Below are 27,499 nucleotides of genomic sequence, written 5' to 3' on the forward strand. Positions count from 1 at the left end.
TAGATATTCTGATACAGCAATGTACTGTAAGCGTTACAAATTTGCGTAGCTTGTCCTTAGAGGGTTAACTTGACTTCAGTGTCATGCTTATCAAACCACTGTAGCACGATTCTGGCCCTACGACAAGGACCGTTACCCTCTTGGAAGTGCCATCGCCGTTGGAGAATGAAGTGATCAGGTGGACCGCAACAATGTTCACGTAGTCCACAACCGTCATGTTGCCTTCGATTACTCTGACAGGTTCCACAGAAGCAGAGGAGAATACCCCCCATGGAGTGATACTGCCCCATTCGATCTGTGTCCATGACGCGGTGAGCGTTATCAGCTGTTCGCATGGTTCCATACTCCAACATCGACGTGATGGGACAAGAAACCTGATTCATTCCAACAGGCGACTCGTTTCCATTGATCCATGGCCCACTGCAGTGGAAATTGCAGTTTTCGTTTGGTCAACATGCGAACACGAAGGGATCGTCCGATGTGGACCCCCGTTTTCAACAATGTACGCAGATCGATGTGCTCCGAAACACTTCTGCTTGCACGAGCATTGGACTCTGTTGTCAGATCTATCACACATCTCCGTCTATCCCGTTTTACATACTGGACAAGCTTCGACAAATCGTTCTGCAGTTAGGCGTGGACGGAAACACTTCGTGACCTAGTCGTGGTTACATAGTCCACAACAGCTTTCCGGAGATGCTCTCGAAGCGAAGTGCCGACCAGCTTCGCTATCTCCGAGCTACTCATTCGCAGGCGCCTGACCATAACAATGTTCCCTTTGTCGAAGCCCCGTATGGTCGCTAGAATGATTCTCCGCTGGTCTTTGCTTCACTTATATACATACTGTTCTTACCACTGACGTGCCAGAAACGCCACCAGAAGGCAATTCAGTCTCGCCTGTGGGTGGTGGTCGCAATGTTCTCGTGTGTGTTTGTGTGTGGCTCATTCCATATCACTTCAGCGGGCTGCTAATGGGATGGGTACTTGCAGCGACCGTAAGGACTTTTGTAAAGCGATCTATCGATCCAGTGCTGTGACTGTATCTTCGTCACTGCCGGCGGACGTATCTCTCCCTGGATAGCAGTTGTGACAAAAGGATACTAAAGTCGAACGACATTAGCGTTTGGCGTTGCGAAACACTGCGGATGTAAGCACTGATATACTTTAACGTAGAATCTCTTGACTAGTAGAATTCCCTGTGCGTTGCAGATTCGTTAGATTTAAGACAATGCACGGGGCTTCAGTTACACCTTATCTTATCGGCAAGTACGAGGGGCGTTCAATAAAGAATGCCACTTTTTCCGGCCAATTTCAGTTGAAAAAATGCGAAATTTGTTGTAAGACATCACCCCTGCAACTTCAAAATGTTCCGATAGATGGCGGCGCTGAACGTACGCTTCAAAACGGCGTCTGTGATGGAGGTGAGTTCCAATCAGAGAGCTGTCACTGAGGGTTTTTTTTTGTTTTTTGTCGGAAAATCAGAGCATCGCAGATATTCAGAGACGATTGCAGAAGGTCTGCGGAGACCCGGCAGGGAACAAAAGCACAGTGAGTCGTTAACCATATCGCCAGAAGGTAACGCAAATTTATGGGACCTTCAGCGTGCCGGCCGACAGCAAACAGCTGCGACTCCTGCAGTGTTGTAACGTGCGGACATTCTCATTCGAGGTGATCGACGAATCACAAATACCCACCTCGCTCCTTAACTGGACGTCTGTTGGTATTGCTGACACTCGTACATCAGTTGCGGTACTCAATGGTGTGTGCTCTTCCTCATCCACCATACAGCTTGGATCTCGCACCTCCCGACTTCCACCTCTTTGCCACTGTGAAAGAAGCACTGTGCCGGAAGGAGGACGTAGATGATGGGGATGTTACTGATGCAGCAAGACATTGGCTTCGACGTTTACCACTAGAGGGGTACCATATAGGCGTACAGGCTCTCTTAGTAGGGTGGGGTAAGGCCGTCGCATTGAACGGAGATTTTGCTCAAAAATAGGGTTTTAGAGCCAAAAGGATGGGAAATAATATGGTGTATTAGAATCTGGAATAAAACCAATCTCCTTCCAGAAAAAAATGTTGCATTGCTTACTGAACGCTATAAGTTATTTTCCCCATTTTGTGCTTTCGTAATATCTCCGCTACTGAATCTTCCAACGTCGCGTAGAACTAATGTTCATTTCCCATTGACTTGGAGATAAAAAAGTATCTCATAGATTTTCTAGTCAAATACAGCAGCGACACCACCAGAGAATAGACATTATCATCTTTGATACAAAAGCGAAAACTGAACGGACGAAAAATCCAATTTTACGTATAGAGTCCATGCATCGTAAGTGTGATACTAGTTAACGCACGCGACTAATCGAATGAACGCTTGCTGTCTGCGAGCTTCATGACGCAAGAAACATTTATCCATCAGAATAGGTTACATGCAAGTCTGCTGATCCAATATTGCCAGTTTCCAATCAATACCGGATCATACGGTAGAATACTTTCATCTAATGTAGTTTTTCTTGTACCTTAGTTTTAAGGTTGTCCGAACACAGTAGATGGAGGTATAATTATCAGTATTGTATGAGGTTTATTGATTCACTTGCGTGAGTGATTAGTAGAAATTTCTGTTTTTCCTCTCGGAGTTCGGAAAGAAGCTGGTGGGTCGCGGACATGTTAGCTGCTGCGTGGCCTGCTCCGAGCTTTAAAAACTCCACCAGTCCATCAGCGGAAACGTGCCTGCTGCTCCACAAATAGCATTCAGCACCGCGACAAAGGCGCTGGGGCGCCACGCCCGCCGTGGCGGACTCCCAGCAGTCTGCCGCTGTGGGGTACCGCGCTGGGTGTATCGAAAGCAGAGAACCAACACGTACGTAACTCAGTTGTAGGAAGTTTCGTACTTCCCATACGTGTTTTATCCATCAGTCTGCTAGCTTCATAGAGCGCGATCTTCGATCACGTTCCCAATAATACCATATTATTGTGTTTTCAGGTGTACAGCCGAGGGTTGACTTCATTTCTCTGAACAACATTTAGACGTCTTCGGATGCTACGAGCTATATTATTACGCGTACTACTTGCCTGGATTCCACCCACCTTGTGGTGTACTGCTGGCGTCCCATTCCTAGATATGCCACAGTTTGACGTCCAGCGCCTGCTGCGCCTTTGATACGAGGGTCGCTCCAAAAGAATGTACACTATTTTTGTAAAAATACAGTCTTCATTCTGCATGTGTAAAAGTTTTACAATGTGTAGATACATCCTTCCCGCTTGTTTTCAAACTTAGTTCAGCCTGTTCCCGTGAGTGGCGCCGTCACAGCATGTCCTCAAGATGGTTGCTACACTTGACGTTCGTAAGAAGCAACGTGCTGTCATAGAATTCCTGCGCCGTGAAAACGAGACAGTGGGAAACATCCACAAGAGTTTGAAAAAGGTGTATGGAGATGCTGCTGTCGATCGCAGTACAGTTAGTCGGTGGACAAGCAGGTTACGTGATGAAAGCGGGCATGACAGTATTGAGGATTGTTCTCGCAGCGGCAGGCCTCGTACTGCACATACTACAGACAATGTGCAGAGAGTTAACGAATTGGTAACTGCTGACAGACGCATCACAGTGAACGAATTGTCACGCTACGTTGGGATAAGGGAGGAAGTGTGTGCAGAATACTGAGAGTGGCTCACAAAGAAACAAGAAAAACGGCATGCAGCGAACTTTTAGAACAGTACGAGAATGGTGGAGATGAATTTCTTGGAAGAATTGTGACAGGTGATGAAACATGGCTCCATTATTTTTCACCATAGACGAAGAAGCAATCATTGAAATGGCATCATGCAAATTCACCCACGAAAAAAAATTCCAAACCACACCTTCTGCTGGAAAAGTTATGGCTACAGTGTTTTTCGATTCCGAAGGACTCTTGCTTGTGAACATCATGCCAAGTGGAACCACCATAAATTCTGATGCATATGTGACGACACTGAAGAAACTTCAAAGTCGACTGAGTCGTGTTCGACCACATCGAGAAAAGCAGGATGTTTTGCTGTTGCACGACAATGCACGGCCACATGTCAGTCAAAAAACCATGGAAGCGATCACAAAGCTCAGATTGACAACACTGAAACATCCTCCTTACTGTCCTGACCTGGCTCCATATGACTATCATCTCTTTGGGAAACTGAAAGACTCTCTTTGTGGAACAAGGTTTAAAGATGATGAATCCCTTGTGTACGCTGCCAAACAGTGGCTCCAACAGGTTGGTCCAGAATTTTACCGTGCGGGTATACAGACACTGGTTCCAAGATGGCGTAAGGCAGTTGAGAGGGATGGAAATTATGTGGAGAAATGAAAATATTGTTCCTAAAGGATGTATCTACACACTGTAAAACTTTCAAACATATAGAATAAAAGATGGATTTTAAAAAAATAGTGTGCATTTCTTTTGCAGTGACCCTCGTATTTACTTGTTTCTTAGAGCCCAGGCTGTTATTTCGTGAAACGCGCTTCCCCAGCGTTTTCCAGCTTTTGTGGATGACGTAGATGACGATATCTTAATGGGTGGAGGACGCCAAACCTTGTGGGAGTTTTATGCAGTTTGCTTAGGCAGTTAACTACTGACTTACCTTATGCTATGACGTACCTATAAAATGATCTTGCTTATTAGTCTGAGCACGTCAGTGTATGGATTGTGCTAACACATACAGTGAAATTTAGGTTCTATAAAAATCAGCACCGGACTATGCCAGGAGACGACTGAGCACGAAACTTAAGTGATCCATCCTCAACTCTTTCGGGAAGCTCTACATGGGGAGGGGGGAGGGGGGAGGAGGAGAACTCGATGTTGTTGCCGTTGTGAGGGCTGACAATATATTTTATTTCAAGAAAAACAGGGGAGCACAAAAGAAGCTTCAAACTCCCAGCATTCATAATGCAGGTTAACAAACAAGCGATTGGTACCTGGTTGTAGTTGTGTCTTCTCGGTTGATTGGCTTCTTCGTGACAACCATGGTGGTAGAGCAACTCAGCTCGATTGGATGGCCAGAATTTCGGAGCTAAAGCTACGATCTTTCCCATACTAGCCGGCCAGCGCCACGGCGGGTCGACCTTTGATGTTCATGCAGAAAAGCCAAAACTGTCGCACTCAATTATTCTCAGGGGATGGCAGTGGCAGTACAGGGCTCGCTGACCTCAGATAGGCCAGGCACCGGCTCGACCTACAAAAGCACAAAGCAGGCCACAATCTCACTTCCACGAAAACTGCCAGTCTCCTGAGGAGGCTCGCCTCTCATAATGAGACACACTGACGGTCTTCTGCCCACAAGATCCTGAGAGACAACACCCTACGTTCACCTCCCCTGCGTGGAAAATGCAAAGCAGCCCTCCCAAGCTCGAATGTCTAGTACCATCATTAAAATAGCCATGAAACATTGGCAGAAAACGAAACAGTATCACTTAGTAATACGACAGTAATGTCACACTTGCATAAATTGAACCATCTGTCGTGGGTGTAGCATCTCTACTCTAAAAGCTGTGTCTGTGTTTCTGGTGGTCACAGCTGGATAGCTCATGTTATGGATGCTGTCGGTGTGTGTGTGTGTGTGTGTGTGTGTGTGTGTGTGTGTGTGTGTGTGTGTGACGTATGCGTAACAGTATTCTGTCCTTTCACCTTGGGTCTTCTAAACTTGATGTCACTCCCACAGAAGGTCATTGACTGTCATCTTTCGGTTTGTGATTTGGCACTGAAACTGTTACAGGATAAATGCAGTCTACTTTTCCCCTAGAGAGCACGTAAGTGCTTTTTATGGGAGGTTATTAATTTGCTCAGCATTGTAATTCTTGCTGCAACAATGTTCGGCCACAACGCTTTCCAAAATACAATCACAAAAGCACTTGAGTGGCCAATTTGCTATACGCATTAAACGATCTGTTGGGTTTTCGACAACGTTATTTTGTCACTTATACTGTCTCAAACTGGATGTTTGTACTATAATATCGGTCTCGTCCTATTTCATGAGAGAGAGACTGAGACCGATTAAGAAAAAGGAAAACTTATCTGCCTTATGCTTGTCCAATAGTCGGAAAGGTACTCGTTAGAGGAACATGGTGTCCAGTCTGTTTCACTCCTGTCACTAAGATAAAAATAGTATTTGCAGTGTCTGTGTACACCAAATGGGAAGTAGAGAGATGACTTGGAGTCAACAGGCAGCACTTTCAAACATTTATAAAAACTCAACATTAATTACATTTTTCTAAATTTTTACATCCTAGCGGACGAATTTAAAAAGCGTGAAATTAAAATCTTTCACAGGTACGATCACTTCCAATCGGGCGAATTTAAAACCATAAAATTAGAAAACATTCACAATAACAAATTAGCTTGGCACTAAATCCGCGAAAAATTTCTAATTTCTTGCTACACGCTGGTAAAGACAACATTTTCGTTTTCAAATCATAGGGTAATTATTAAAACAACCTTGAAGTGTAATCGAAACGTATCAAACGATAAAATTTTAAGAGATCATTTACACACTTTGAAAGGAAGTAAACATTCAAAACGTATGGCACAATCAAATGCAATGACAACGGTTTAAAGCAAATGCAAGGCTCCCACCCATGTAAGGCAGTTTCCTTATGAGCGAAATTCGGGCAACACAACAAAGTGGCGCAGCCGGCTGTGGGCCGAGTATTACTAACAGCCGTGGCTCTCCAGTCAGTGCCAACTGACATTGGCTCATTTCAAAGCCAAACATTTACTGTGCCTCCAGTGTCCATCCAACACATCATAAGTTAGACATTTCTTTGCACAATCTGAAAAAAAACAATAATTAACACTTGAAAAGCAAAAGGTGTACAACCGATAGCCCAAGTTATACGATAATTACTATGAAATCATTAACAAGGATTTCCTCATTTTCGATTGCACTCATCATAGTAATCAGTTAAACACTCGCACACTGTTGTACTTTTAGGTATACCCGTGCATACATTTATAGCATAACATACGGTGTTGAATCAAACTCATCGAGTGCCAGCACCAACCCTTTGTAAATAACTGTGTCCTTAGACCAACAAACAACACAAGTTTTCTGACTCACAAACCCCTTCCCACAATCGCAATAGCATCTGCCCTATAAGACCACAAATTTAGGCAATAGTGTGAAATTCAGAAAGATTATGGCGAGATGAGAACAACATTAAGTGGCACAGAATAACATCACATACTGTCAATTATTCGGTACCACCACGCCCGTCGGCTTTAAATATTCATACAGAAAATTTGTGCACTTATAATACACCAGTAACTATAGCCAGCCAATGCCGGACGTTTATAAACACAGCACAGGTATTGGATGTAGGATAGCTGAAGTTAATGGACCAAATCAATCCTTTGCTGTCCACGAATACAGTATCGCGTTACCCCTATAAGAAAGTTCAATAATGTTTAGTCTTCTCTGTCTCAATTCACAACTATAAGACACCTCCACACGTACAGCCAAGCGAATCATCTGTCACAGAAAATGCCCAGTTTCTGGGCCATCATAATGAGTCCACTGAAGCAAAGATGTCTGATGTGGGACGTGGGTTTGAATTTATACAGGGCTTGGGATCGATCAGTATATTGTCATCGGCTTTCTCATCCACCAGAATGTTTGTCTCAGGGCATAAGAGCGTGGGCTCTGAAAAGTAATCGAGCTTCATAGGCCGTAGTGAGCGCTGCGGGTCGATTTGGGCTATAAACAGCGGGCGTTAACATCAGTGCTCCAGTCTGGTTCCAGTCCAAGCAGTGGATATGCATACCAACACAGATCGCACCACCCCAAAAGGCGACTGAGTCTGTCGTCGCAGTATTCTGCATAAAAATGGGATCAACGTCCCGAAAACACACCATTAATCAGTTACGCCGAAAAAAACCTGAGTTATCTCAATAGACGTTATTCCACTGTATGGATAATCTTCAGCCGGCCAGAGTGGCCAAGCGGTTATAGGCGCTACAGTCTGGAGCCGCGCAACCGCTACGGTCGCAAGTTCGAATCCTGCCTCGGGCATGGATGTGTGTGATGTCCTTAGGTTAGTTAGGTTTAAGTAGTTGTAAGTTCTCGGGGACTGATGACCTCAGAAGTTAAGTCCCATAGTACTCAGAGCCATTTGAACCATTTGATAATCTTCACGACCATGGTACTGTGCCCTGCCAAACGGTATTACCGCAACGTGATAGCATCATGTTGTTCTGCACAGATGTCGTGTAATCGTATAGGGACATCCAACCCACTTCTGTCAACACCGTGTAGCGGTGCCATACCAAAATATAATAAGCGGCAGGCTGTCAGACTACGTGGACATCAATACTAGCCATGAAGATCACTACGGCCCCAAAACAGTGCGGGGGTGATAACTGTGAGTTGCGCACCACAAATTGTAGTGCCGCTTACGATTTTGCGTAAAAAAAACTATTTTGATTTCTCGTGGAGACAATGTGCCCTAAACAGGAAATACCGTTTCTTATTACACTCGTCCCTCATCAGTGCGCTTTGATCGCATATACCGGGCTTCAGATGTTTTCAAATGGATCAAATGGCTCTGAGCACTATGGGTCTTAACATCTGAGGTCATCAGTCTCCCTAGAACTTAGAACTACTTAAACCTAACTAACCTAAGGACATCACACACATCCATGCTTGAGGCAGGATTCGAACCTGCAACCGTAGCGGTCGCGCAGTTCCAGTCTGAAGCGCCTACAACCACTCGGCCACACCGGCCGGCCCTAATGTTTTCAAACAAACCAATACAGAAATGACACGCACTGTGTTTACCGAAAACGCGACGTCTGTAGTTTTTCTGTCCAGCATAGTGTTCGGGACAGCTGGGGCCACAAAGGAATGCGTTTAATCGTTTTCCTGAAAACACGCTTTTCCACTTATCTGGTAGATAATAATACCTATTACTTGCCTTCGGCAACTGAGTTCTCGGTTGTAAAACGTGAGTAATAGATATCGTGATCTTAAAGATAAAACAGAATTGCAATAACACCATACTCTTTGTCTCATTCCAATGTTTTCACACTTTTCGTAACATTGTAATATAGTTTTTCTTTCTTTTATACACTGAAAAGCCAAAGAAACTGGTGCATCTGCCTAATATCGTGCAGCGCCCCCACGAGCACGCAGAAGTGCCGCAACACGACATGGTACGGACTCAACTACTATCAGAAGTGGTACTGGAGGGAATTGATACCATGAATCCTGCAGGGCTCTCAATAAATCCGTAAGAGTACGAGGGGGTGTAGATCTCTTCTGAGCAGTACGTTGCAAGGCACTCCAGATATGCTTTATAATGAATGTTCATGTCTGGGGAGTCTGGTGGCCAGCGGAAGTGTTTTGAACACAGAAGAGTGTTCCTGGAGCCACTCTGTAGCAATTCTGGACGTATGGAGTGTCGGATTGTACTGCAGGAATTGCCCAAGTCCGTCGGAATGCACAATGGAAATGAATGGATGCAGGTGACCAGACAAGATGCATACGTACGTGTCACCTGTCAGAGTCATATTTAGATGTTTCAAGGGTCCGATATCACTCCAAATGCACGCGCCCCATACTCTTACAGAGCCACCACAAGCTTGAACAGTCCCCCTGCTGACATGCAGTATCCACGGATTCATGAGGCTGTCTCCATACCCGTACACGTATATTCGCTCGATACAATCTGAAACGAGACTCGTCTGAACAGGCAACATGTTTCCATTTATAAACAGTCCACTGTCGGTGTTGATGGGCCCAGGAGAGGCGTAAAGCTTTGTGTCGTACAGTCATCAAGGCTACACGAGTGGGCCTTCGGCTCCGAAAGCCCATATCGATGATGTTTCGTTGAATGGTTCACACGCTGTCCCTTGTTGATGGCCCAGCATTGAAATCTGCAGCAATTTGCGGAAGGGTTGCACTTCTGTCACGTTGAACGATTCTCTTCAGTCGTCGTTGGTCCAGTTCTTGCAGGATCTTTTCCAGCCGCGGCGATGTCGGAGATTTCATGTTTTACCAAATTACTAATATTCACGGTACACTCGTGAAATGGTCATACGGGAAAAATCGCCACTTCATCGCTGCCTCAGAGATGCTGTGTCCCACCGCTCGACCGCCGACCATAACACCACCTTCAAACTCACTTTAATCTTGATAAGCTGCCATTCTAGCAGCAGTAACCGATGTAACAACTGTGCCAGACGCTTATTGTCTTATATAGGTGTTGCCGACCGCAGCGCCGTATTCTGTTTACACATGTCTGTATTTGAATACGCGTTGCTTATACACGTTTCTTTGGCGCTTCAGTGTATCCATGCACTACGAAGTCAACATTCTTCATGGAGTGGTTTAGTAGATAGTTTTTTTCTTTAGTTCCTATCTTTCTACGACTATTCAGTATTGCAAACACAAAGTTGAATAATTTCGTAATACCTTGAAGGTATTTTTCCACTTTCTTTAATAGTCTCGCCGGTAAAGGTCACAAAATTGTGGTAATGTGATAGCATATCACCGGACAGCCTGCTATTCTTGAGAGCCCAATCCTAAACCAACTTTCTATAACTTAAGGAATATCACACTAGGAATGGAATAAATACATGACATTGGCACAGTATTCTACAAGTAGACCCGGCAGGTTAGCCGACAGCGCTAATGCGCTGCTTCCTTGACCCGGGTAGGCGCGCCGGCCCCGGATCGAATCCGCCCGGCGGATTAACGACGTGGGCCGGTGTGGTGGCCAGCCTGGATGTGGTTTTTAGGCAGTTTTTCCACATCCCGCTAGGTGAATACCGGGCTGGTCCCAACATCCCACCTCAGTTACACGACACGCAGACATTTGCAACACTTCGGCACTATTTCATGGTTTATACTAGATGCAGGCAGCTGGGGTACGCTGATTCCGTCCTGGGGGTTATGGGGTGGCGGCAGGAAGGGCATCCGGCCACCCCTATAAATTAATCTTGCCAAATCCGTTGTAACCACGTCGACCCTGCGCACATTGGGGGGACAAAGGTGCAAGTGAAAGACTGGCACAGTATTCTACAAGATGTAGAATATAGTAGAATACTACATTAGTGTTGCGTATTTTTTCATTCACAATGTATAAATCACTGTACCAAGAACCGAATGAACAGTCAATTAATGCGAATATCACACTATTTGTGGTGTCTATCTATCGTATGGAGGTCACGTCTATGCTGTTCGACAAGAGTACGCTAATTCATGGCGCCGTTTTCTACCCTCACATGTAACATCACAAACAAACAGAATGCTACAAAACCACGCGTCACTGTCTCTCAGACAATACAGTTCCCTGTTTGATACTTCATATGTCGGTCCGAGAGGTACACAGGTAAACGAAATCATTAAAGCCGGCCGGAGTGGCCGTGCGGTTCTAGGCGCTACAGTCTGGAGCCGAGCGACCGCTACGGTCGCAGGTTCGAATCCTGCCTCGAGCATGGATGTGTGTGATGTCCTTAGGTTAGTTAGGTTTCATTAGTTCTAAGTTCTAGGCGACTGATGACCTCAGAAGTTAAGTCACATAGTGCTCAGAGCCATTGGAACCATCTGAACTGCTGTTTATCGCCACCGAAGGCTAGAATTTGCACGCCATTACCGCAACTGGACATCCGCCGAGTGCCGACAGGTGCCCTCTTCAGATGAATCGCGTTTTATGCTCCATCGGACAGGCAGCCGTTGGCGTATATGGCGTGAAACGTCTGAAAGCAAAACCCTGGAACCAGGGGGGAGCGTTATGATCTGGAAAATGTTTTCGTGTCATTCCCTGGGGGATTTTTTCATTCTGGAAGGCACAACGGATCAACACAGGTCTGCATCTGTCCTTGGAGGCCATGTCCACCCTTACATGCAGTTTGTTTATCCTCGGACCGATGATATCTACCAGCAGGACAGTGCAACGTGTCACACAGCTCAGACAGCACGCGTGTGATGCGGAGAGCACCAGAATGAGTTTACTGTACTCGTCTGGACACCAAACTCTACGGATTTAACCAAATCGATAATCTGTGGGACTACCTCGATCGATCGGTCCTCAACCGCGAAACCTAGCACTGCTGGCCACGGTGTTGCAGTTGGCATGGTTCCACATCCCTGTCAGTACCTTCCAGAATCTCACTGACTCTTTCTGCGCGTCTCGCGCTGCGAAAAGTGGTTATTCAGACTTTTGGTAAATCGTCACAATCGTGACTGGACAATATATGAGTAGGCTACAGATATTAATTTTTCCAAGAGATTGCTTTTCCATAATTACGACGAATAGAAATACGGGAGGCGATCAAAAAGTTTCCCTTGGAAGGCTGTACAGACCAGAATCGGTAGGACCATCAGGCAGAATCGCTGTGTGCATTGAAGCGGTCAGCCCACCGACGCACCAGGTTTGACACTGTGTCCTGTTGCGTGAAGAAGTCCGTGACTGCCTGCTACACATCCTCATACGAGGGTAATCGTCGACCCTTCATGGCTTCTTTTAAGGGACAGAAGGCGTGATGATCGCATGGAGAGAGATCAGGACTATAGGGAGCGCCTTCCATTGCGATGCCAGATTTCTGACATGCAGTGGTGCGTTATCATGAACTTTCCGCGCCACTCCACAAAGGTGGTTTTCGACAGACGTGCTGCCCCTATACACCTTCTTCATTCTGTGAGGGATGTCTACTGATGTTGGTCTTTCGGCAGCCAAGAAAAGCATAAGTGTACGTTGGTCCTGATTTGACGCAACGTGTCTACAGTTCGTTTCCTCATGATTGCACGCACGCACGTCGGAAAAAGACGAATGCCATACTAATGCCTTGACGACATGTCAGTGCTTATACACCCGCATCTGAGTCAAGCTACGTTGCATATAGGATGTAGCAACGTTCCCAAACGGGAACTATTTGATTCCCCGTTACAGTATTGTACTGTTCATTCTATGTAGTTGCCATTATCTCGTGAACACTGTAACTGAAATAATGTTAGGAATTGTTTCATGGCAGTCCACAAGCAGAAATACCGCTTGAAATTGTTTTCCTGTCTCTTCTGAACTATTCAGTCAGGCACAAGAATTCACCCTCGCGTCTTTATCAAAGATAAAAGTTGCCACCTACGGCAGCAGCAGCGACGAACCTGGCCGGGCGGGGTCGAGCTGAGCTTGGAAGACAGGTAGAGGACGGTCATTCCATTCTGCTTCATCTGTCAGAGCACGCCAATCGTAGTAGCTGGCGGGTGGTTTCGTGCCACTCTCTCGGTAATGTATGACCAAAAGTCATAGGGTGGTACATCTAGAGCAAGTGGTTGCAGTGGTGATGGTACACCACACTCTGTATCAAAATAGGTCAGGAGTGATGGACAACACGCGATTTTACGTTATCCTGTCAGGGAGACCTCAAACATAACAGCTACCGGCCTTAACACGTCAGAAATATGATGCCTGATTTCCAGAGTAAGATGGTACGCGAACCAGCGTGAACGTATTGTGTACCCAACGGCATTCCATGCCGTCACGCCAGGTGCTGCACCTGTGTGACGATGACGTATGCAGTCAGACGGCGTTCACAATCGGATGCGTCCATCGTGAAGCTGTAGGCGCAACCGTGAAAATACGACCAGTGCTGTCGCTGGACGCAACACCGTCGACGCGCCACTTACCGCGTCAAGGGAAGACGCGACAGTGGTCGCGTGCTGACAATCCGTGGTGGTTCACACAACGTACAATGACTACCCTCTCGGACGACAGTCGAGCAGGACGGCTGTGATCCGACATGACGAGGAGTATGTCCTTGCTGAACCCACTGATTCGGTATCCACAAAACAGATGTGGGAAGGAAGGAAGACTGGGTTTAATGCCCCATCGACATCGAGGTCATTAGAGACGGAGCACAAGCTCGGATTATCAGGGATGGGGAAGAAATCGGCGGTGCGCTTTCAAAGGAACCATCCCGGCGTTTACCTGAAGTTATTTAGGGAAATCACGGAAAACCTAAATCTGGATGGCTGGAGGTGGTTTGAACCGTCGTCCTCTCGAATGCCAAATGTGGGATCCCGACCAATGGAAGTAGAAATATCGCAAACGAATAACGCACAATCCCTTGTTACACAAGGAATAACACGATATTCTCACAAGCATTCAACGTTTAAAACCTGCTGCGTAATCTTTCATTCTATGGAGTGTCCTGTTTATCTTGACAAACTATTTGAATATTTGTGGTAAGGTACTATGGGACGAAACTGCTGAGGTCACCGGCCCTATGCTTGCATACTACTTTAATTTAAACTAACTTACGCTAAGGACAACACACACACCCCTGCCCGAGGGAGGACTCGACCCTCCGACGGGGCAGCCGCGCGAATCGTGACAAGGCGCCTGAGACCGCGTGACTACCCCGCGCGGGGACAAACTATAATAACTTTTTGTCCAACAGCGAAACATAATAGTTAGTGAAGCAAATACGGTTTAGCTACCAGAGGGACATCGTCAGCACGATTGCCTTTCCTGCACTTTGTTCGTTGTGAACGTATGAACAGCAGCGCATCTTTTTTACATAGCACCCTGTATTTTTATCATGCAGTGCACTACCCCCTCCAAAGCGTTTTAGAAAAATTACAGGAAACCTAATTCCCGATGATCTAACGGGGATTTGAATCCACGTCTTCCTGAATGCGAATCCAGTGTCTTACCACAGCCCTACATCTTTTGATATACTATCAAAGACAAAAAAGATGCACCATGAAAGAATTATCAGAATGGGATGGAAACCCGCCTGTTTGATGTACATCTACAGACAAACAAATGCTTACAGTTCCAGAAAAATTGGATTATTGATTCAAGGGAAAGATATTCACAAACTGAGCAATTCAATAACACGTTGCTCCACTTCTGCCCCTGCGCAGGCAGTTATTCGGTTTGGCATTGATTGATAGAGTTTTACAAGTATGAAGACAAGCAGTAGAAATCTTGCCGTGTGTGGGCTGGCAGTATCCGTGGACGGCTTGCAATGAAGGGCAACAAAACGGGGCGTGGAGTATCGTCGATGTCCCGCTGTGCTGTAAGGGCGCTGCGGATGACAACCGAACGGGTCCTGTTGTGAAAAGAAATGGCACCCTAGGCTACCACTACTGGTTGTCGGGCCGTGTGACGAGCGACGAGATGGTATCGCACCGCTGTCTGGGGTGTCTCCAGATACGTCTTCGGCCTGGAATCTCATTGACTGGAGTAGAATTGTCTTCAGTGATGAGTTCCGCTTCGAACTGAGCATCGATGACCAGCGAACACGTGTCTGGAGAAGCCGCGGGGAGCGCTGGGATACCAACCTGTCCTCATGCACACGGCAAGATTTTCTGTTGTTTCTGCTTGCCAAATCCTACCTTGGCCAGCAAGATCGCCGGATCTTATCCCAACTAAGAACGTTTGGGGCATTACGGAGGAAGAGGAGGAGGAGATTAGTGTTTAACGTCCCGTCGACAACGAGGTCATTAGAGACGGAGCGCAAGCTCGGGTTAGAGAAGGATGGGGAAGGAAATCGGCCGTGCCCTTTGAAAGGAACCATCCCGGCATTTGCCTGAAAGGATTTAGGGAAATCACGGAAAACCTAAATCAGGATGGCCGGAGACGGGATTGAACCGTCGTCCTCCCGAATGGGCATTACGGGCAGGGCCCTCTAACCAGCTCGGGATTTTGACGATTTAGTGTGCCAATTGGACAGAATTTGGCTCTATATCCCTCAGGAGGATATCTAATAACTCTATCAATCCATGCTAAGCCGAATAACTGCTTGCACAAGGAGGACCAGCGCATTATCACTTTCTCAATTTGTTAAGCTCTTCGCTTGAGTAAATCATCAAGTTTTTTTCTGAAACCGTAATTATTTATTTGTCCGTAGATTTACAACACAATTGCCGGTTTCCGTCCCATTCGGATAATTCCTCAGTAGTGCGTCGGTTTTTTAGTGCACGTCTCATCTCTAAGGTAATCCTTTGGTTAGCAGACGCCGTTCTCGGTACTTTCGATGACGATAAGACACTTCATGTTGTATCAGTACACCTGTACACCTCCTGAACTATTTAAACCGGAGGCTTTGCTGTAGGTTTGAGTCAATGTGTCTTGTTTCCGTTTTTGTATTTCCGTAGAGATCAGCAACTAAATTCATCTGCGTTTAATTGCGATCCTTTTTCTCAATTACCTCCCTTACCTCAGGGTAGTACTTAAAATCCCTGTCCGGCCATCCGGATTTAGGTATTCGGTGGTTCCCCTAAATCGGTAGACACTTACTCCCGAATGAAAAAACACGACCATCCTTTCCCAAACAGAGATACCTTCTCTAATGACAACAGACCCTTAAAGTCTAGTCTACCTACCTTTCCCAATTCTTCTTAATTTCTTTAGACACACACACACACACACAGAGAGAGAGAGAGAGAGAGAGAGAGAGAGAGAGAGAGAGAAATGATTACATTTCATTACTTATTTTGATCAGGCATCTTTCACATTCTGTAATAATCAAATAATAGTACGGTCAACGGACAACAGTAGATTCCAACCAGATGTGTTCATTGCGCCGGCCGTGGTGGCCAAGCGGTTAAAGGCGCTACAGTCTGGAACCGCGCGGTCGCTACGGTCGCAGGTTCGAATCCTGCCTCGGGCCTGGCTGTGTGTGATGTCCTTATGTTAGTTAGGTTTAAGTAGTTCTAAGTTCTAGGGGACTGATGACCTTAGAAGTTAAGTCCCATAGTGCTCAGAGCCATTTGAACCAATTTTTTGTGTTCATTGCAACTGTGAAATAGGTAGCCTATTAAAACAAATAAATGTAAAATGAACTTAGCATGTATTAAAAATCATCTATTCCTGAAAAAGGCTCAATCAATTTACTTAAAACTGAAGCGAACTGATTCGAGATTTATTCCTCATTAAATAATCCTGTACAGTGTTCATTCTACTAGCATATTTGAAATACTTACTACGAGCAATAACAGGTATAACTTCCTCTCTCTGTATCTTTGACGTATCCGATATTTTTTTTTTCGGGGATTTAAGCAATATTTTATTAAACAACATTTACGAATCACTAAGAAAATTTCAGTTTTAAACACTGTTAGTGATCACAGGTGACGACAGTGTGTCCAGCAGAATAATAACCAGATTCAGTTTTTAATGTAATTGTTTTACTCTGCCGCTGTATGCGCTTGGAAAGCATAATTAATGGATGACTGAAAGCACCCTTCATGATGCCGCGGTGAGTGACTGATTGGTCCGCGTCTGCCTTTTTCCAGCGTTCCTCATCCAGTTCTCGTTCCTCGCCGCCTTCTGCTGGCTCACCATCCTCGCTCTGGACACCACGTGGAAGGTGATGTGAGTATTCCAGCTCTGTTAACTAACTGCATGTAACGTCATCACTGCTTCTAGCAGACCACATCAATATTGTTCGTTTTTACGGTGGAGGACTGGTACACTGAACTCTTATTCGTAAGGAGCGGGGTTCTGAATTACATCTATAGCAGTTTTGATTTCCCGCAATTGTTTCCAGCAAAATTCGGGGTGATTTCGTGAATAAGGCGACAGCCATTTCTCTTCTCAATGCCTTTCGAACTTCTGCCTGGCGCTGTTAAAGAAAGTTAAAGATTTCTCAAAGGTGTAGCGCAATTTAACAATTGGCAAATGGTGCAACTTAGTACAACAGAACAGCCGCGACATGGAGGCATTCCGTGAGGGCTGCAAAGTTTAGTAATATCCACACAAAGGTCCCCTGGTTTCATACAACAGTTTCCCTTATAGTAGTCCAACTCTTATATTTTTACAAGTACATCTGTATGGTATTAGGCCATTGAGTAGGCTGGCAGCCACCACTGTTCGTAAACGGAAACGGATAAGACCCGCATAATTCTGACTGAAAAATATTGCATACAGCAGAGAAATGATCGCATACAGTATCTGAAGCTGTTTCGCGTACTTAATTGAATAATAAATGACGGAATGGCGCCAATTGTGTCCGATAGTCCGTGTCCCAGAACATTACAACGTAAATTGCATCAGTGGTAAGGAGAAAGGGTGATGGCTTAGCTTAATGACGGGATCTACACAAATATATAGGTATTAATGACATTTATATCCAGCAAACAAGAGCTGCTTGCACACCTCAGTTTGCACAGCTCAACAGGCTCCTAACGAGAGGGGAATGATTTCACAGGAAGCAGATAAAAGAGCAGCGCTCCTTCACTTACTCTGTGGCTTCGCATTCACCACCTTTACAGCTTCTGATCGTTTTGCTGTGTTAAATGCAATCTTTGAAGATACAGAAAATACGTTTATCACAGTCTGGTTTCGACAAATGAGTCATTCTTTTCTTATGACACGTAATTACCTTAGAAATTGTAGCAAAAAAAAAAAGAAATAATGTGAAATGCTTTAGTCTCTAATAATTTCCATGATCGATCATAGCCACCTTCTCTTCTCGAAATAACCATCAAATAATACTCCAACTAGCTTTCCATTGATGATGTTTCACCCTCTGAGAGAAAGGAGGTTCATTTCATTCGACGATAAATGATATCGTTAACTTATACAGTAAAAATATGCGATTTTCCGACAGTGTTTATTACAGCAATGCTCAGTATTGGCAAATAGGTGTCACATACGACTTCGATGTATAGTAATTTCCCCCTGCCCCCACCTGTCAAGTATCTCCAAGTTCCGCGGTTACACACTTTATAATCGCAATGTGGAAACAATAGCAGTAATCTTATCATTCTTCTAAAGCCGTTTGCACTTGGAATGCGAAGACAATTTATCTCACGATTACGGGTTCAACGGTCGTTGTTCATTAATTTAATGCAAAAACGTCACTGAGATCTGGTGCAGTGTATGAGCATGTACTAAATGATAAATATTTGCTACTCATCCTGATGGTCCAGTAGAAGAGTGTGAACGTGCCGAATGCTGGGCGAGCGCTACTTAACAGAGTGCATTGTTCTCACAGTTTAATTAGTCGGAACGAGAATAGTGGTGTCGGAGCTGTTACCACCAGACAGTAATGGAAATTACACTGACGAGAAATAAACCACAACATCAAAAAATAATTAATGTAGAGTAATGAAAATTCGGGAATGCGTTAGTCTAGGTAACATATTTACGTCATTAACATTGCAAGATCACAGGTTAATGAAAGTGTAAGATAAGGCATTACAAATATGAAATTCTGGTGCATTAGTAACCGGTGTAACCGCCAGAATGTTGACTTCAGTCATGCAAACGTGGTGCTGGATGTCAGTTAATGGGTTCGCGTTCCATGGCTATTGCACTTGGTCTGTCAATACTGGGACGATTAATGCAGTTTGTGGATAATGCTGAAGTTGTCGTCCGATGATGTCCCATATGTGCTCGATTGGATTCAAATCTGGTGATCAAGCAGGCCGAGGCAACATGTCGACGTTGAGTTAGAATAGCGGTATGTGGACGAGAATCATCATGCTGGAAAACACTCCGTCGATTGCTCTCCATGAATGTCAGCACAACAAGTCGAATCCTCAGACTGACGTACAAATTTGCATTCAGGGTGCGTGGGATAACAACGAGGTTGCTTCTGTTATGATACGAAATCATACCCCATACCGTAACTCCAAGTGTAGGTTTAGTATGTCTAGTACGCATACAAGTTGGTTGCAGACCCGTCACTGAGGCCAAGGCAACACTAGCTTTCATCAGAAAACACTACAGACAACCACCCTGTCCTCCAGTGCCGCGCGGTCTGAGGTGCCTTGCCAGGGTTCAAGAGGCTTACCCGTCGGAGGTTCGAGCCCATCCTCGGGCACGGGTGTGTGTGTGTTGTCCTTAGCGTAAGTTAGTTTAAGTTAGATTAAGTAGTGTGTAAGCCTAGAGACCCATAGGAACTTACCACCACAGGCCCTCCAATGAGCTCTCGCTTGACATCATTGAAACCGCAAACGGCGGTGGTTTGGAGTCAGTGGGATGTACGCCACAGGGCATCCGGCTCGGAGCTGTCCTTGAAGAACCAATCTGTAACAGTTGGTTGTGTCAGTGTGGTGCCAACTGCTGCTCAGATTGCTGCTGCAGATGCAGTACGATGCGTCGGAGCCATACGCCGAGCGCTATGTATGGTCTTTCCCTGTCGGTAGTGCCATGTGGCAGTCTGGAGCCCAGTCTTCTTGCGACCGTACATTTTCGTGACCACCACTGTAAGCAATCACCTACAGTATCTGCATTCCTGTCAAGTCTTCCTGCAATTTGCAGAAGAAATATCCAGATTCTCGTCGCCCCAACACATGACCTCGTTCTGAGTGAGGTGTTGATAACGACGTTTGTCGCCTTAAAGGGATTGTGGGGCGGCGGGTGGAATTTATTATTTACTGTTGCAAAAATGTTTTGAATGTTGAAAACACTGCATTTCCCGGCCGATGCACCATTTGTGGGGCGGCGGGTGGAATTATTGTTGTTAAAAATGTTCCTATTATTTATTCTGTCTTTTGCCGTTCTCAACACTGGCTCTCTCACTACAATATTGGCAACCAGAAAGTGATTAACAAAACGTGAAGCCTGTAATTAGAATTCCTAGTGCCTACTTCATCTGAGAAACACACTTATAGCTGCAGCTTATAGCTCTGAGGAATTAGGAGATTGTCTGGGATTTATAATCAAAAACAGTCGTGAAAAAAAAAAACGTTCTGTATTCTGAAAGTCACAGATGAAAACAAAAGAATCCACACAATCTAACTAACAGAGCAGTTCAGAGTCTAATGCGCTGATGCTGAACTGAAGGTACTGTCCAAATTAAATACTTAAATGAATGCTCGCCATAATTTGATGATTAGGTTCATCAAACGCCACGCTAAATAATGGTAGAATGTTTGTCCCGCGGCGGCACGTGAAAATACGACAATACGCAAACTGAAGATCGATAATTAAAGTCATCCGAGAATTAACACTTCACTCGAAAATGATTTCATGGTTACGCGTATCCTGAGTAACTTAATACGGCATCCAAGGCTATTTGTAGCAATGATACCGACGCGACGCGACGCGACGCGACTCCCGACACAGATGGCGTGCTGTTCAGCGTGTGGAGAGAACTGGGGCCTTGCTTCCTCCCGCAGCGTTCTTATATATAAAGCCGCGGTGCGGACGGCTAAGGGAACGCCTGATCAAATCGGCTCTCCCGACTAGCCGTTGGGCTAGTAATGCACCACTTTAGGTTACCGAATAAATCATAGCTTCTTTTACTGATGGCCCATGAAGCTCTCAATTTAAATGTGCATTCAACACACAAGTAAGTATTGATAATAAAATTTTGACGTGGCTAAGTTAAATATTTTGGGCGAGAGAATTAATTTAATTACACTGCACGCAGTAGACGAGCTCTGAACTGGCCCTTTGGAGATACGCTATCGCTATAGTTTTATAGGTATTCTAATGAAACTTCTCACATCCTTATGGTGATAGCGGATCTCCATTCTACTTAAATATAAACATCCTAGCCTTATTTATTAGCCTACTTAATCTATCTTGCTTCCTTAAGTTTTAAGAGGAAAACCAGAAAATCATGAATTTCCACTAAAATTTTAATTTGTGAAATCCAAAGTACTGTTTTTATTAAATTATTATGAAAGAGGAATCTACATTTAAATTTTTAATTCTCTAGCTCTTTAGTGTTGCGCCAATGATTTTTACAGAAAAACGTCCAAATTTCGAAAATGGCTAAAGTTATCGAACTGATATTCAACACATATTAATTTAGTATTACTCCTGACATGCTAGAAACATTTCAGGTTATTTATTTGATTTTTGAAGTACTGCGCAACATTTATGACGTCATAGCTAGTTACAGCGGACTGGCTGGCACACAATGGAAAGACTGATGTGAATTTATTACAGCGTGAGTAGGCTGCTTCCCTACAGGATGATTGACGAACATCAAGTCATCATGTCCAATCTCAAAGGTAATTAACGTTCACGACCGTTGCAATGTGTATTTAAAGCAAACCTGATTTGCGTATTCATTGTGGCACTACTAGCACCATTCCTTCGCGACTGGTGCGAAATTGAAATGGACATCATCTTTGGAGTGCAGAAATACGCCTACCAGATTTCGTTTATGTCGCAGAACTCCTTGATGTCGCGATTTTTTCCCTTCAGTGTATTATCGTCACTCATTGTACGACGACAGTCCATAAACACTCCTTTTAACCATCAGTGCGGTAAAATTTGAAGTTTAATATTAAAGGCTACGTCCAAGATAAGTGAGGAAATGTAAATAATAGCTCTCCCAGTGGACTTACCGTAACACAGTATATTGGCTCTGTGACACGGTATTGCACCCAGTTGACCACCAGACCAGTCCACCATAGGACAAATACGTAACTAGTCGGTAGTAGAGTACGAGTTGAATAAAATATTTGCAAGTCGTTAAAGTGAAACTAAATCAGACTGTTTCTGAAAATAATGCTGCAGAGACTTAATAGTTCAGGCGCCCCGCCTGATGGTGATAGGTGTTGTACATTAATGACGCGTATAGTAATGTGTGTTGAAACTGACTTCATGAGTGGTATTTCTGGTACACTGAAACAACATGGACGTTCGCAGGTTTGGAAAAGTATGGTCAGCTCAGTCCCTCGTAAGAAGAGAAGAAAGGAAAAGGAAAGTAATCGAGTTAAATATGTCGTCGACGTCGGTGTCGTTACAGACAGAGTACTGGAAAGACAGATGAAGGAAGCGACCTTAGTTAGTTAGTTGCGTGTTCAATTGATCAATCGCACGGTACGGTAGCCTTATGATGTGGAACGTGTCAAGTACACAAGAAATGACGTATGAAACAAGATTTTTGAATATATATATTACAAAACAGAGTTAAAGTTTAATACTTCTATTATTTATCCCATTCCCTTAAATGGCATAAAATGCATATACTATATTTATAGATTTATTTATTCCTATTCAAGAATTTATCTATGGTATAGAAGGAGTTGTCAATGAGATATGATTTCAATTTATTTTTTAATCTATTACTGCTGTCTGTCAGACATTTTATTTCATCTGGTGATTTGTCGAACATTTTTATAGCAGTATATTTTACCCCTTTATGTGCCAAAGATAGGTTCAGTAAAGGATAGTGTAAGTCTTTCTTTTTACTGGTGTTAAAATCTTGAATTTCATTGTTGTTTTTAAACTGGTCCATGTTGAAGAGAACAAATTTCATTAGTGGATAAATGTACTGTGAGGCTGTTGTAAGAATTCCCAATCTTTTAAAAAGATGCCTACAAGATGTGCGACTGTGAACCCCACACATTATTCTAACCACTTTCTTTTGAGCAGTGAATACTTTTTGTCTAAATGTTGAGTTACCCAAAAATATTATTCCATATGACATCAGAGAGTGAAAGTATGCAAAGTATGTTAGCTTACTAATTTCTGTATCCTCAAAATTGGCAATTATTTTGATCACAAAAGTTGCTGAACCTAGTCGCTTTAGGAGATCCTAGATATGAATTTTTCAATTAAGATTCTCATCTATATGTACACCCAAAAACTTAGTATGCTCTACTCTGTCTACTGACTTCTGTTGATGTGTTATATTTATTGAAGAAACTGTACTTATTGCAGCAGAAAATCGGATGTACTGTGTTTTTTCAAATCATTTGCAGAAAACCAATTAATGACTTTTCCAAGGACCTTATATGTATCATTTTCGATTGGAGTTTCTGTTGCTGCCTTAATAATGATGTTTGTATCATCAACAAACAGTGCCAGTTCAGCTTCCTGTTTCAGATAGGAAGGGAGGTCGTTCACATATAACAAGAAGAGAAGGGGACCCATGATTGAACCCTGTGGATTACCTAATGTAATTTCATCCCAGTTAGATGAAGTGAAAAACTTATTTAAATCACTTGACCCATATAAGGAAACTTTTTGCTTCCTGTTCTGTAGGTATGGCTTAAACCATTCATATGCTATTCCATTTGTACCATAGAATTGTAATTTCTGTAAAATAATGTCATGGTTCACATAATGAAATACGGAACTGTTAAAGTTACTACTCTGGTATTGTTGTACAGTGTCACCGAGCGACCTCGTGAGACTTTAATCAGGCTGGCAGGACGCAGATTAGCAGTGCGCCCTACACGAATCCAGCGCCTCAGCCACTTCACTGGCCGTCCGTCGACTCTGGCCCAGTAATCGGAAAGCTTGTATAATGACAAAATTTATAGCATTTTCACAATTGCTTGAACGAATTTGTCCGTATATTATCCGAATGCAGAACTCCAGTGCGTGACACCTCGACGACAGTCTAAATTATCAACATAAAATATATATCCGAAAAGTTGGATAAAAAGAAATCCAATAAAAGCATTGTATAAGACTAGACGGTTTGAAACGTAAGTTTTCGATTGTTACCACTAGTTCACTAAAAGCTGATTCCGATAGAAACATACGCAACTTGTCATTCCATGAAAGTCAAGGCAGTGGATATAATTTCTGCCGTGATAAGCCGAACTATTGGACGACACAGTTCGTACTGTAAAGCATTACAAATTGACGTTGCTGCACGCGTAGAGGTAATCAAATGCGTATTAATTATAAGCTTATGTTGGTTGTCTATCGTGCACGCGCACACTGTCGATAACGGTGCGCAAAATCTGAATAAGATTCCTGTTACGTCGCACGATATGAGGTTGGATGGTCTTGATCAGACGTTTCCACCGGGGAGTTATGATGCATGGCAGGTTACTGGTAGCGCTTACGTAAGCCTTCGTGAATGCCTGTTGGTAACACCCGCTTGGTGGAATGGGTGGAGGTATAGAGTTTCCTCAGTGTGAAAACTGCAGGGTCGGTCCACACAGCCTCACAAGTGGCCTCAGGGTTGATTCAGAATATGTGCTTCTACTGTTGTGTACGATTTCATTCACAAGGGTAGGGAGAGGCGGGCGACAGAGTGGTGCGGCAACTGCCACTGTAGGTAAGCTGGTCCAGACCAGAAATGATTCACGAACAAGTTAAGATGGCAAACAGATTTGCTTAACTTGTATTTCTCAAAACATACGAAGACTCATTACAAATAATGCAACAAGAAATATTCCAGCTATCGCAAGGAAAGAGGCTCCAAATGCGAGTGGGTTGGGCGACTGCTGCCAGCCATCCTATATTACGGCGGTAGGGGTTGCTCCAAGTACAGAACTGCGGGAGTTGTGCCACAGTGGACACACACCATCGGGTCCGCCAGATGCCACGTGACTCCTATCGGCGTTTAGTGGAAACTTGTTATTCGTTTACCAATGTAACGACGCCCATGGGATGGTAATGATACGTGATATCGCATGTATCTCAGCTAATTTCACATGAGTTTCTCTGCATTTGAAAATGTAAAAAGTGCCATTTGGATATGCACTAAATATTCCTTTTTCAGTACGGAATGGAAAGTCTTCTGCTCAGTACGAAAGTTATACATATTCGAGACTCCAGCACGCCTGTATTGGCGATATCTTAGAAGACATGACTGTTCACTGTGTTGCTACAAACTAATGGTAATGAGTGGAACGTGTTACTGTATAACAATGATGTCTAATATGTGTGGTTCTACTGTGTGTGCTGTATTTGCATTGACTATGGTGTGCACCGAAAGGAGGGAGTCGTGAAGACGAAAAATATTGTTTAGGCTGTTGGCATCCACTATGGATCGCTGTCCTACTGAATTGTTTTGAGACGCACTTTCGTGTTTTCAAGGAGATCAAACTATATGTAAGTACCTGGATTTTTTCTCGTCCTACTCCCACTTCAGTTATCAATAACCTAAGACTGAATTGAAGTATACTCGTACGCAGCTACATTCTCTTATTTACAGGGTGAAGAACAAAAATTGCTGGACAGGGACTGGAACCTGAGACATTTGCCTTTCGCGTGTGAATATTCTACCAGCTGAGCTATCCAGGCCTAACTACGATCCGCCCTCTCAGCCTTCTTCAACGAGTGTTAGTCCCGCAAGGTATGCGGTCAAACTTTCATGAAGTTTGGAAGGCAGGAAACCAGGGACTGGCCCAGGTGAAGCTGTGAGGGGCTATCGTGAATCGTGCTTGAGCAGCTCAGTCGGTAGAGAACTCACCCGCTAAAGGCAAAGGTCCCAGATTCCAGTCCCGGTCCAGCACGGTTTTAATCTACCAGCAAGGTTAAAATTAGCCCACACTCCGCTGCAGAGTGAGAATTCATTCTCGAGACGTCAGTGTGTCTCTAGGACAATAATGGCACACATACTGTTTCCTGTTCATTTACGTCAGTTCGGTATATATAATATCATAAATAATAATCTCTCCGACGTTTCAGTCCCTTTACTCTTAAAAACCAGGTTAACAAAGATCCCAGTAAATCTTTTCATTCATTACTGGTTTCCACAGATCTGTGCTGTCATCATCGGATCTTATATCGCACTAACAGAACAAGTTTGTCTGCGTGGCCAAGCAAGCTCAGAAATAGTTGTTTTGTAAATAAAACCGTATTTCCCTCCTGCAACTTAATTTATTTTTCCCAGACGCGTTTCGCCTTTTTCTTGTTCTAAGGCATCAAATCGTTCAAATGGCTCTGAGCACTATGGGACTTAACTTCTGAGGTCATCAGTCGCCTAGAACTTAGAACTACTTAAACCTAATTAACCTGAGAACATCACACAAAATGGTTCTGAGCACTATGCGACTTAACTTCTGAGGTCATCAGTTGCCTAGAACTTAGAACTAATTAAACCTAACTAACCTAAGGACATCACACACATGCATGCCCGAGGCAGGATTCGAACCTGCGACCGTAGCGGTCACGCGGTTCCAGACTGAAGCGTCTAAACCGCACGGCCACACCGGCCGGCAACATCACACACATCCATGCCAAAGGCAGGATTCGAACCTGCGACCGTAGCGGTCGCGCGGTTCCAGACTGAAGCGCCTAGAACCACTCGGCCACCCCGGCCGGCTCTAAGGCATCTTCAGTGGGATCTAGAACGATACAGTTTTATTATTTTGAGATTATCAAACACTTCATGTCGCGTTTTATTAATGTAAATAAGTAATTACTTACATTTTGTTGTGATCTGCGTTTTCTCTCATCTGGTCTGGAGATCGCAGTACCATTTTATTTCCGAAACACAAGCACAGTTTTGTATTCCGAACTTTTTCACACTGTTCACCACGTTTCTCCTTTTTTGTGGTGTACTGTTATGCTTTTGACACTAGTTATAGCTATTTGTTCGAACACTGTGCTTTTAACAACGTAAGAAAGAGAGAGAGAGAGAGAGAGACAGAGCTGAAAAGTGTGTGTGGGTGGGTGTGTGTGTGGGTGGGGGGTGTGGGGGTGTTTGAGTTGTAGAGTGTTGAATATGAATGAAATAGCTGTTAGAGAGTGGTTGAAAGCTTTGGTGACAGTTGATTTGACTTTTAGTTTCAATGTTCTGTGTAGGGGTTCATGGATAAGTGAGTTAAAAGGTGTTGGGTGGTATATTATTATATTGGGCGGTATTAT

The 27,499-nt window shown here is 44.2% G+C and overlaps 1 protein-coding gene across 1 annotated transcript in view; it reads left to right on the plus strand.

Moving 5' to 3' along the window:
* The window catches only part of LOC126252507 (probable G-protein coupled receptor Mth-like 1), a 220,118-nt gene that overhangs the window by 125,662 nt on the left and 66,957 nt on the right, over positions 1-27,499 (plus strand). The window contains exon 4 of the mRNA XM_049953437.1: positions 17,269-17,347. Coding sequence (XP_049809394.1) covers positions 17,269-17,347 — 79 coding nt within the window. The remainder of the gene's footprint in view (positions 1-17,268; positions 17,348-27,499) is intronic.

This window comes from Schistocerca nitens, chromosome 1, assembly GCF_023898315.1.
Source record: "Schistocerca nitens isolate TAMUIC-IGC-003100 chromosome 1, iqSchNite1.1, whole genome shotgun sequence".
Classification (NCBI taxonomy): domain Eukaryota; kingdom Metazoa; phylum Arthropoda; class Insecta; order Orthoptera; family Acrididae; genus Schistocerca; species Schistocerca nitens.